The 13,451-nt window shown below is 39.9% G+C and overlaps 1 protein-coding gene across 1 annotated transcript; it reads left to right on the top strand.

The window, feature by feature from the left end:
• Positions 1-1,539: 1,539 nt before the first annotated feature.
• On the top strand, positions 1,540-2,662 carry LOC100766267 (alkylated DNA repair protein alkB homolog 8-like). Its single transcript, XM_035450738.1, is given in 2 exon segments — positions 1,540-1,926; positions 1,928-2,662. Coding segments are annotated over 2 exon segments (1,110 nt in total). The 5' UTR covers positions 1,540-1,551.
• The last annotated feature ends 10,789 nt before the right edge of the window (positions 2,663-13,451 follow it).

The following is a 13,451-nucleotide window of genomic DNA, read 5'->3' as shown; positions in this document are numbered from 1 at the left end:
GCCTGGAGGCAGGTCAAATGATTCTGACCCATTTTAAATTACTAATGGGACTAGTAAAGCTATTGGAACCCAAAAGTCAATATTTTCAAAATAGCAGTTCTCCAAAAGAATTTCACATAAATGAACCTACTTATTAATAACTACAATTAGAAATGCAGTATATTTTCATGTGTTAAACTGAACTCAAATATGTACAGCTCTAGTAAAGCCCAAGAATAATTACAATTGTTTAGCTAAGAACTTTCAGTAAAAGGTATTTTTCAAAACAGAATATTTTATCAAAGGCATTGTTAAGTATGCTTATGCATTATGCTCATAAAAGCAAGCTAATATTTAATTGGTTTAATAGATTGTTTTACATTTTCTACACATTCACCATGTCTTTTTTTCTTTTGCATCCAAAGTAGATGGGCCTTATCCTGACTGTTCCTGAGAAGACTGCTATATTTGCATTACATCATTCTACTTCAAAAATGAGTATTTTATAAATTCCCAGACTTCTTAACTTTTAACATGTGGAGTTACATTGTAATCCACTGAGAAATCTGAAACAATCATGAGATAGTTCTTCTTTCTTCCTGCAACAGAAATCAACCAACTCTCCCATGTCAAGATTCCTGTCTCCAAGTTCTTTCTATGCAGTGTCCTTCTCTTCTCACTTGAAGACTTGGCTCCTAAAAGTAGATGGAACTGACACCTGGACACTGCCAAGACCCAGGTGGTAGTTCTGCCTCCATCCACTGGCCCAATCCCACATCCATCCACCAGCCCAGGTAGGCCGAGGGCTGTTTCTGGTTCCAGTTCAGGGGCCCTGCCAACATCAAATTTAATGGAGAGAAAATCAATGCAATTCCTCTAAAATCGGGGTCAAGACAAGGCTGTCCACTCTCTCCATACCTCTTCAATATTGTCCTTGGAGTTCTAGCTAGAGCAATAAGACAACAAAAGGAGATCAAGGGGATACAAATTGGAAAGGAAGAAGTCAAACTCTCACTATTTGCAGATGATATGATAGTCTACATAAGTTACCTGAAAAACTCTACCAGGGAACTCCTACAGCTGATAAACACCTTCAGCAAAGTGGCAGGATACAAGATTAACTCAAAAAAATCTGTAGCCCTACTATATACAGATAACACATTGGTGGAGAAAAATCAGAGAAACATCACCCTTTATAATTGCCACAAACAACATAAAATACCTTGGGGTAACACTAACCAAAAAAAGTGAAAGTCCTGTACCATAAGAATTTTGAGTCTCTAAAGAAAGAAATTAAAGAAGGTACCAGAAAATGGGCAGATCTCCCATGTTTTTGGATAGGTAGTATCAACATAGTAAAAATGGCAATCTTTCCAAAAGCAATCTACAGATTCAATGCAATCCCCATCAAAATCCCAAAACAATTCTTCACAGACCTTGAGAAGGGACAATTCTCGAATATGGCGGCACCCAGGTGAGGCTAGTCGAGGGCGCTTGCACAGTCCTCTAGGCTGGAGCGCAGCTGGCTGACCATAGGGAGAGCATCCGGGTAGTGAAAAGCTCTGTATTACTATGAACATCAATCATAAAGATGGCCTAAAACTTAATAAAATGGAAAAGAAATTCTTAAGGAAACAGAGTAAAGCCAGACATGTGTTGCTGAAACATGAAGGCATCTTGGCAGTGTCTTATCCCACTCAGAGCCTGGTTGTTGCCAATGGTGGTCTTGGTAATGGTGTGAGTAGGAAGCAACTGCTTTTGGCTTTAGAGAAATGTGGGCCCATGGAAGCTCTCCTGATGCCGCCTAATAAGCCTTATGCATTTGTAGTATTCAAAACTATCGACAAGTCCAAGAAAGCCTATGCTACTCTCAATGGAAAAGAAATCATTGATGATTTGGGGCAGAAGATCATTCTGTACTTGAATTTTGTGGAAAAAGCACAATGGAAAAAAGTTGGGACTTCAAGCCTTACCTCCAGGCCTCTTGGTGGTAGAAGAAAATATTTCTTCTGAGGATGAGAAAATGCTTTGGGAAAGTGTTAATTGGACAGGAGACACAGGCAATCAGAATTTTCAAAAATCCTTAAAACACAGAAGAGTTAAACATTTTGGTTATGAATTCCACTATGAGAATAACACTGTGGATAAGGATAAGCCCTTACCTGGGGGTCTTCCTGACATTTGCAACAGCATTTTGGATAAATGGTTGAAAGAAGGTTACATTAAACATAAACCTGATCAGTTGACCATAAATCAGTATGAGCCTGGACATGGAATTCCTGCCCATATTGACACACATTCTGCCTTTGAGGATGAGATCATTTCTCTCAGTTTGGGGTCAGAGATTGTTATGGATTTTAAGCACCCAGAGGGTGTCACAGTACAAGTTATGTTACCTCGTCGGAGTTTGCTGGTGATGACAGGAGAATCTAGATATCTTTGGAATCATGAAATTATACCCAGAAAATTTGATACTGTCCAAGCATCTGAGCAGTTCAAAGGTGGAATAATCACCAGTGACATCAGAGACTTGACTTTAAGCAAGCACGGAATTCGAACATCATTTAGGTTTAGGAAAGTGAGGTGTATGCCCTGCAATTGTAGTTACTCCTCGGTCTGTGACGTTCTGTCTGCTACTGTTGGCTTACTTCATAAATGTGTGTTCCTCTTATATGCCTTCTAAGTATGGTGTTTAAAAGTGATTAGCATTAACTTGTGAAAGGTCTGTGATCTTTGTGTAATGGTATCACATTTTGAAGATAAGCTTTTGTTATAAAGTGTTTATAAAGAACCTAAACCATATAGGATCATAATGAAGCATTTATATAACATTTTTATGAAATGAGTAACCCTGGACAATAAGAAATTATCTGAAGTTTATCTACAACTTCTTGTTCCCAAAAAAATCATGGTAACTTTCTCACTGCGTCTTTCTAGGACATTGTGGATGCCCAGTATAACTTTGGCCACATGATTATCAGATTTCAGAGAAACTTCATTGAACAGATAATCATGAATTGCCTACTGTTTACTATTATGTACTAGGACTGGAGTTGTGAACAAGGAAGTTGAGGTGTAGCTCTTTGAAAGAGTGTGTGTTTCTAACTGAAGCACTGGATTTAATATCCATTACCACAAACACATACACCAGCAGAGCAAAACCCTCATGCCTAGGATGCTTACCTTCAAGAAAGGGAGATTGACAAAACAAACAAATAAGTAAATATTGTGTTCGTGATAATCATAAATGCCATGTAAAAAAAAAAAGTAAATTGCAGGCTGAAAGGTATATTAACCTATGAGCAAAAGATTACTTTTTCATGGTTGAAGTAACTACCAATCCTGACTTATTTATTACCAGGAATTACTATTTCAGATCTATTGATCTAAGCTCTGAAGACAACTCAAGTAATTCCCTTTAACAATTAAGTTGCAAAAGTTAAAATGTTATTAGCCATACCAGATTTTGCTCTTTCAGTCACAATTGGCTGTTTTTCCTTATTCATATTTTGTCACAATCCAGGAAGAATGGAGGTATTTTTATCTAGTAAATGAAACCAAAAGCATGTTCTTGGAAAGAACTGGCAAGATGGATCAATATCTAGCCAGACTGAGCTGACCAGGGAGAAACTTTTATGATTTTTATACTCAAAAAAAACATAATTAAGGAGGCCAGTACGGGACTAATCCAGCCCCCTGATCATGGATGCCAATGGGGAGGCCCCTGCACTCCTGGGAGCCTCCGGAGGTGGACTGGCGTTTTGCCCTGGTGTGTGGGGGGGACTTCGAGAGCCCATCCCACTTGAAGGGATGTGCTTTGTCTCTGAACACATGGGGAGGGGCCTAGGCCCAGCACAGGAAGATTTGGTGGACTTGGTGGAGCCCCAGTTGGGGGCCCTACCCTGCCTGGGGAGTGGTGGGTGGATGGGGTGGGGGGTAGGTTGGAGGTGGGGGAGAAGGAATGGGGGTGAGGGGAGGGAGAGGGAGAGGGGAATTACATGTGAAACAAGCCTGTTCCCTAACTTGAATTAATAATAATAATAATAATAATAATAATAATAATAATAGGAAAAAACATAATTAAAAGTAAAGAAAAGAGATACCATAATAGAGGAGCCATTATAGGTTTAAGAGAAATCTGGCAATATGGAAATGTCCAGAGATCTACAAGGATGACCCCAACTAACAATCTAAGCAACAGTGGAGAGGCTACCTTAAATGCCCTTCCCTGATAATGAGATTGATGACTACCTTATATGCCACCCTAGAGCCTTCAACCAGTAGCTGATGGAAGCAGAAGTAGACACCCACAGCTAAATACTGAGCTGAACTCTGGAATGCAGTTGCAGAGAGGGAGGAGTGATGAGCAAAGGGGTCAAAACCAGGCTGAAGAAACAGCTGACCTGAACAAGGGGGAGCTCATGGACCCCAGACTGAGTGCTGGGAAACCAGTATAGGATTGTTCCAGACCTCCCAAGTGAGGATGTCAGTTTGGAGGTCTGGTTAATCTATGGGGCCTTTGGTAGTGGATCAGTATTTATCCCTAGTACATGAATGGACTTTGGGAGCCCATTCCACATAGAGGGATACTCTCTTAGCCTAGACACATGGGGGAGGGTCTAGGCCCTGCTGCAAATGATGACAGACTTTGAAGATTCCCCCATGGAAGGCCTCCAGGGACCAAAAATGGGATGGGATAGGGCATTGGTAGGGGGCAAGGGAGGAGGGGAGAGGGAACTGAGATTAACATGTAAAACAAGCTTGTTTCTAATTTAAATTTTTTTAAAAAAAATTACTTTAAAAATAAATAAATAAATAAATGGGGTTGGTTATAAATGGTTAAGGATCACAACCAATCTCCTTCTAAAGGAAAAAGGGGGGGATGATATAGAAATGAATACTTTGCATTGAGATCCTGTGTTTTTCTGCCCAGAATCTCCACCTCTACCACAAAGCTCACCAGGCTACTGCCACGTAGCTTCAAAAGTCTGTCCATTTATCAATTGTTCAGAAAAGCGTGACTTCTTTTCTTCTTTCTACCACTGTTTTCAGGCATGCTTTCCTTTAACAGTTTGGATTTCCATATTTGGGCTTGCTTACTCTTTCTCTAAAGCCACACTCACCACCATGTGGCTGCTTGTTGGCCATGTGTCTGACCTCCACTCCAGCCTACACAGTGTGGTTTTTTTATTCTCTTCTCTCCTCCATTCTCCTTCTCCAAGCAGATGCTAAAACTTACATCTTGCCAAAGCTGTGGGTTTTTTTTTAACTCTAATAGAATTACCCTTGAGCTTCTTCTTGAGTCCATTCTTCAATTGTTTTATTTATGAGTCTAAGAACCCCAAGGGAGAAGCCTGGTGTCCCCTGTATCTGATGAGAAGGAAAGTGGGAGGAGGGGAAAAGAAAGGTAGGAACCAAGGAAGAAAATGATATAAAATATTCATTTTTAAGTTTTACTGTGCTTTGGGGGTAGGAGGCAAATACCTAGGAATAGAATGGCTTGTTCATAAGTTCAGAAAAGTCTGGTCTTAACAAATTATTGGTGAATTGCTTACCAACATTATTGCATCATTTCACAGTCCCTGGCTGACCTTGTATACTAGAGAGAGTAGCCTAACTCAACTGTATAATTTTTAAAATAGCAGAAGAGGATTGACAGCTTGCTCCAAAGCTCTTAGAATTCTGTGACATCAGAAAACACAAAGAGAAATATATATATATATATATATATATACATATATATATATATATAGTGGTGTGTGGTGTGTGTGTGTGTGTGTGTGTGTGTGTGTGTGTTGAATTATTTTCTATGGAAGTGCATTTTTCCCCTTTTCATCAGATATATGCAATAGTCTTGCTCCAGTTGTACCCAGAGCAGCCACAGAAGGCCTGAGAGGTTCTCAGACATAAAAATTCTCAGGCTTCATCTCAGACCCAGTGAATTAAAATTCATTTAAACAAGACAACACCCCCATGATTTACAATGTCCCAGAACTGGTTGACATTTTAAAAGGGTAAATTGTGAGAATTTCTTCCCAACTTTGTCTTCAATAGCATGACATTGGGAAATGGAAACATCTCTGGTGAAGTGTTGATGTCATAGAAATAAAACACTGGACCTCAAGCTTGTTTCCAAGAACCAATCATTAAATATTTACCAAGATACCACTGAGTCACATGTACATTAATATTTGAGAAGCGCTGGCACACCAAGTTATTTTTCATGATTGCATAGTAGAGATTTTTGAAGCAAAAATGCACATTTAACATGCCCCATGCTCAGCTGCATAACCCACCATTGTAAGAACCACTGAAGCTGTCAGTAAAAACTGCAAGTTTTTATATATCTTTTCACTTGCCACATTTTACATCTCAAAAGATAAATTTTCTAAATGTGATTGCTTCATTTTTATATGATTTGTCTTGATGCATATGATCAACTTTCCTTTTGCTTTTATGTTTACAGTAAGTCTTTCTTTAGAACTACCAAAGAAATTGTCTAACTAAAAGCAGGCATGTCCCAGTCAACAATCTAAACATTGAGCTCATTAAACATTATTATTTTTCCTTCCCTGTTTTCAGCTTATCTCACCTGCAATATCATTTTCTTTCCCCTGAATCTTCTTTGTGTATCTTTTTCATCCTAGCCCCAGCCATTCTTATTCTTAGGATGCTATAAATTCCCCAAAAGAATATTGTAAAAGTTACACATGTTTATGTGTGCACATATTTCCTCAGGAAGTTCCACGGATCTCACCATATGTTACTAGTGGTCCATTTTAAGTAGAAATTTCGGGTAATAAATCCACATGAAATCCAATATAAAGGAAGAAAAGTATCACAGATCTAAACTATGTCTCCCTAAATGCAATCATGGAATCTCCAAATAGAGGGCATTAGCTGTTCCGACCTCTACAAGTGTGTGTGTGCCACATCATATGCAATCGTTTTCTCCTGGGCAATTGACACTCGCCCACCTACTTGCCAAGTATTAACTGTTCCCTGCAATTGCTCATTTTCTACTATCAAATATTATCTAGTAAAGAACCTGTTTTGGTAGAAGCAATGCTTTCTAATAGAAAAAAAAACTAAATCTGATTTGGCAGAGAGAGAATATGTGAAATCAAATTAACTGAAGTCTCTAGACAGGCTACGCCCGGAGACATTGGTGTGGGTATTATTCACTCGGTCTGTAACAGTAACATGTACTTTGGTGAAGTGCACTGTGGTTCATAGTTAATTTCCTTTTATTCTCTGGTAAAATACAAAATAGTGGAGGCTGAAAAGAAGTCTGTGGAACTTTTCAAAAAACAAGTCTGTGGAAATGAAATAATGATAAATTTTGCAGTCATCTCAGCATTCAGGAAGGGCTTATAATGAAAGAAAAGATACCCACAAAATGTCAGTGTTTTGAACTTCAGAAAAAACTGCATTTTAATATATAAATATAAATCATACAGAGGAGTCGCACACTTTGCAAGGTTGTCTAAAATTCCTTATAAATGACAACATAGACACTAGACTAGACTAGAAAAGATCCCTAATCATTGATGGTATCCAGTTGTTCCCAAGACAGTTTAATGCTTCAGAATCAACAAAGGGTTGAACTGTGCACCAGGGAGAGATAATGCAGCTATTTATGCCTTATTGATTATTCACACTTTAAGTAAATAAATTGAAGTAAGCTTCAGCACGTTTTCTTCCTGCATTTGCACAAAACATAAAGCACCTGACAAACCAGAGCTAGCACTAGGCCCTCAATCTATTAACAAATAATGGAATCTCATTTTAACACGGCTCCTAGGTGATCTGCATGCATGCTGAAGCTTGAGGTTACTGCTCTAACGACTATTGAAACAACAAAATTGGGGTGCTTACATCCCTGGAACACCCACAGAGTCCACCATTCAAATGGGGCACAGGGCCGAAACCCAGTACTTGCTATCCTTAACCAAGAGACTTACTGTCCACGTTATTCTTTGATCTCTTTCTTCCCTAGCCAACATCAGGCCAAGGATCTGAAGAAAGATTTTCTAAAAGTGACAACATTCTTGTTCACTTACCATTTACACCTTAGAAACAGTTGGCAGTGGCCGGGGTTGGTGGTACATGCCTTTAATCCCAGCACTCGGGAGGCAGAGGCAGGCAGATCTCTGTGAGTTCGAGGCCAGCCTGATCTCCAGAGAGAGTGCCAGGATAGGCTCCAAAGCTGCACAGAGAAACCCAGTCTCAAAAAAAAAAAAAGAAAAGAAAAGAAAAGAAAAGAAAAGAAACATTTGGCAGCAACAAGCACTCCCTCTTCACTTTAATAGATGTTTACTGAATTAAACTTTCAATTTTAATTCAATGTCAACCATAAGCATTATACACAATAAAACTGAAGTTGTTGTTTAGATAAATTGCTAAGGAGGAAGTTTCTATTGAAATCAACTAGCATTTTCAGAAATCAAGTTTAAAAAATAATCTAAGTTACTCAAACCTTGGGGCTCCTATTTGCAGTTACTTGAATAAAAACACAGCCTTTTCTGGGGGAGGAAATGAATTGTGCTTGCACCCAGTGTAGCAGTAATGAAGAACTTCCCATGTGGAATGGACTTTGCTGGTATTCTCCAGCTGTGCCAACTCTGCAGCATCTAGGCAGTGACCACACTACTACCAGCAGTTTCCAGCGGCCACCACATGTGCTGGGGGTACCCAAGCCTGGCCCTTTCTGCAGAAGGAGATTCCTCTCCTCGTAGGGCTGGTCAAGATTTTCTGAGATCTTTTCCTGCTCCTTCCTTTCTCCATAGGCCCTTCCTGGAATTGCACCATCCTCCACATCTTTTCCCTCTACTCCCATCCTGCCCCCCCCTTTTTTGTTTGTTTGTTTGTTTGTTTTCCTTTCTGAGTCTTTGTTACCAATTATTGTGGTTTGAACCTGAAATGTCCTTCATAGGCTCAAGTATTTGAACAGCTGGTCCTGAATGAGTGGGACTGTATGGGGAGGTTGAGAAACTTTGGAAGGTCGAACCTCACTGGAAGAAGAAAGTCACTTAGGGAAGCCTATGAATTTTGTAGCCCTCATTCTCCTCAGTTCACTTTCTGATTCCTTTTTCTCCTGCCATGTTTTCCCTCCTGTGAGGGACTGTTGCCCCACGAACTGTGAGCCAAAATAAACCCTCCATTTCTCAACTTTCTTTCATCAGGTATTTGGTCACAGCTACTAGAGAAGTAAGCAATACAGCAATAAACTTCTTACACATCTATCTTTGTCTTTGTGCCTACTTCTTTAAGAATAAGAACTGACACAATTATATCCCAAAAATATTGATATGAACTACCCAAAGTTGTCTGACCCCAGAGACCTGCATATGTAATCAATGCTTCCTTTCCCAGGTGCAAACTCTGGATTCCTTCCTGTCCCTGTATCCCTGACCAAACTCATAACACTTCTCCTCAAGCTTGAAATAGGCTAAGATGGGATGAATTAGTTTATCATATTATAGATTAAAAACTACAGACCCAGCTTGTATATACTTCTTCTAGTTACAAGAAGAAGAATATGATAAGAGAAATTTAAAATGACCAGAACCACCCCTAACTCATACAGAACTTGGGATAAAAAATTAAATAAAGGCCTACAAAGAAAATATATAATTAAGAACTTACAAGTTATAAATCAAGCTTATGAGCTGCTAAAGCATCGGTTCTCAACCTGTGCATCATGACAGATAACCTGCATATCAGATATTTACATTATGTTCATAACAGTAGCAAAATTACAGTTAGGAAGTATCAACAAAATAATTTTATAGCATTAGGAAGGTTGAGTATCTTTGCTCTAAAGCAAATTCTACCCTATTGTCTTGAGATTATGCCTTCACCGGGGCCTAGGAGGATGAGTGAAATTCAGAGTTCTCTGCTTCATCAGTGTTCCACATCAGAACATTGAAATAACTGAGATAACTATGCCCTTTTTCTGGCCTATATCCACCCTTGTCCAGTCACTTTCTTTTCTATCGTTGGTCCATTCTTGTTTCCTCGCATTTGTGGGTGAGACCCATAAAACCATAAATGTAGATATTGTTGTACCCATTGAGGTAGGACTGACTAAAGATCTGCCCTTGGTAGGACTGACTAAAAGGCCAGGTCAAACCCTGTGGACTCACGGTCATTTTATTACAGTCCAAAAAGAAGTATAATTGACAGGCTGTCACAAGCACCAATAGGAGTTAATTCTGAATTGAACAAGTCCCTGGATCTTACAAACCCCTACTCTCTGACAAGGACCAATGGTAGGAAAGCCAGTATGGAGCATGTGTTAGTTTGCTAGGGCTAGCTTCACAAATTACCACCAACTAAGTGGCTTATGCCACAGAAGTTTACTTTGTCACAACTCTAGAGACTGGAAATGCAGGACAGTGCTACCGCAGTTGTTTTCTTCTGTGTCCTTTTTTCTTGACAAACTGATGGCTGCTTTCTCAATTGTTCACACATGGCTATGTGTTCTCCGTATCTAAATCTCTTATAAGGGCACAGGTCATACTAGAGTAAAGCCTACCATGCTGACCCCACTTTAACCTTAACTGCCTCTTTAAATGCTCTGTCTACATATTAGCCACATTTGAGATAGACAGGTTAGATATTCAATGTGTATCTGGAGAGAACAAAATTCAACCCATAGCAATTCCAAAAGAATGGGTCCCTGTTGCTGTATCTAAAGATATGTAGTTTGTGACCCCTGGGCAAAGAACAGAGGTTCAATCCAATTATAATTAAAAGATTTATTGATTAGCTGCTAGCAGGATGAACAATCTCTGAGACAAATTTGAGATTGCTGTGTAGAAGGGGTATGGGGAAGGACTTTTAAAGGGGAAAGCCACACAGTGACCGTCCTTATCTATGCAACCAAGCAAAAACTGTCCTGTTCTGTCGAGTTAAGTGATTAAGGCAATGCAAAACAATCTTTGAGAATCTGCATAAGCGAGTTACAGAAGCAGAAAAAACATATAATGACAAGTAGATAGTCATGTCTGTATTTTTGGGTGAGAGCCACTGAGTCAGGGTTACTTGGAACTTATCCTCCAGGGAATAGAGTCATAGACAAATGGCTGGTGGGTACCAAGACAGATGGCAGCATAAAATGGAGCTTCTTTAGTCATAAACGTAACATTAGAGATTATCCTTTTTAGACGGCACACAAACATGTGCTCTGACTCTATATAAGGGTGCCATAGACACTGCATAAGGAGAACAGCCCCAAATAACTAACATCTTTTGTAAACTTAACACCACCCCAAAAATAAATAAATAAATAAAAACAGTAACACCTATGTTAAAGATTCTGCAAGGCTGATTATGAGAATTTTATGATTATGGAGACTGGGAATGTTGCAGATCCATAGACAAATGATCTAGGGCTTTCTTTAATCCCCTTACTAATAGCTTTGCATTGCTGCCCTCTGTCTGAGCAGACATTCTTGTCACCGTCACCTGCAACCTGTTGAGATGTATTAAATTAGCATCCCAACTTCTACCAAAAGTTTAAAAAACAAAAAAAACAGAATCTGAAACCTACAGCAGAGATCCCCTGCTCATCTGTAACCTGCCTTTCCGGAGTTTGTACCAATGTGATCCTACAGTGCCCTATCTATGACTTGCTTTCGTAACTGCAAAAATGTCATGAAATCATGCTGCGGAATAATCCTGCTGTGCACTGTAAATGTGCACTACTCTCATTGTATGCTCTCAAAAAGCTGACAGGCTGGTAGTCAGACAGGAAGAATAGGTGAGACAGCCAGACACATAGGACTCTGGGAGGAGTCAAGAGAGATGTCAGCCAGCCACCAAGGGGGGCAGGACATGTAGAAAATGAGGTAATAAGCCATGAAGTCATGTGGCAGAGGGTAAATAAGAAATATAGGTTAATTTAAGTGTAAGGGTTAGCTAGTAACAAGCCTGAGCTATCATCTGAGCATTTGTAAGGAATGTTAAGCCTCTGTGTCTGTTATTTGGAAGCAGCTCCTGGGACAGGAAAACTCCACCTATCACCAAGCTGGAACATAGTATTTTGATAAGCCTGAGTCTATGTGTTCCAGGACAGTGGTCCCTGAGTAAACTATATCGTACATGCTTTGGGGTGAGAGCTGTTTTCATGCTGACACCTTCTACAAGGAGAGAGACAAAGAGATCTGTAACCCACCAAGTCAGTCTTGAGGTTTACATAGAAGGTAAGGAGTGATCATAAGTAGCATGTTGGGGTCCTACCCACCAGCGTTGTCTCTGCTCTGAGCTCCAGCAAGGTCACCTGACCAGCTAGAAACATTTCTCCTTGACACAAGCTCCCCTCTAGCTGTACTCAGGACCTCATCCTTCCTGTCTCCAGCAACGTCTTGGGTATAACACCTCAATCTCTAATAGCCAAAGAAAGGGGCACAAGGTCTCTGTGGACCATCTGAAATGGTTATATTTCCCCACTCTGTCTGAACATCTCAATCTTGAGGTAGAATGGCTCTGTGTCTGAAAAAAATAAATAGAATAAAAGTAGGAACCAAGGAGAACACATTCAGTTAGTTTCAAGCAACTGGGCACAAAACCCATTTCTCCAGAACTCTTAACTTTAGTTACTTTCAGAAGGGCTAGCGTAAACAACTCTTTCCTGTTGTTGGTTTGAGGCAAGTGTGATGGCTTGAAATAAAATATCCCCCAAAGGGAGTGTGGCACTGTTTAGCGGTATGGTCTTGTTGGAAGAAGTGTGTCACTCTGGAGGTGGGTTTTGAGGTCTCATAAAATGCTCAAGATACCACCAACCCCCCGGGGTCTGAAACCACGTCCTATTACCTGCAAGATACAGGTCTCTCGGCTACTTCTCCAGCACCATGTCTGCCTGCATGCCGCTATGGCCCACAATGATGATAATAGAGAGAACCTCTGAACCGTAAGTGAGCCACTCCTTTTAAATGTTTTCCTTTATAAGAGTTGCCATAGTCATGGTGTCTCTTCATAGCAATAGAAATCCTAAGATAGCAGGTATTTCTGTGAAGCCCAGGTTTGTCTCAAACTCATCATCCTGCTGCTTCAACACCCCAAGTGCTGGATTACAGGCAAGCACTACTATCCATGATGTGTCTTCATTTTGATTTGGGCAGCTTCTTCCCTGATCTCTAAGGAATATCTCTGAGGACATCATTAACAATCATCTAGTGTTTTGTCTAGATTGTCTTCATGTCAGGATGAGATACATCCTAGTCCATCTGATTGACGCTCATGTGTATGTGGGTGTATGTGACAGACATCAAGGGGTCGGTGCCAATAAATCCTTTCCAGCCAGTGTTAAGCAGTTAAGAGATGTAGAAGGAATAACTATTAGGGCAGGCATTAGTTTGCTTTGTTTGTCCTGTGGGTGATGTGCTAGCATCTTACAAATATTATTCAGGGTCCTTTGTTAGTAGTCGGATTTTAGAATGTTAATAGATACCACTTAGTTATAAATT

The sequence above is a fragment of the Cricetulus griseus genome (genome assembly GCF_003668045.3).
Source record: "Cricetulus griseus strain 17A/GY chromosome 1 unlocalized genomic scaffold, alternate assembly CriGri-PICRH-1.0 chr1_0, whole genome shotgun sequence".
NCBI lineage: Eukaryota > Metazoa > Chordata > Mammalia > Rodentia > Cricetidae > Cricetulus > Cricetulus griseus.
This window is presented reverse-complemented; position numbering and strand designations above follow the sequence as displayed.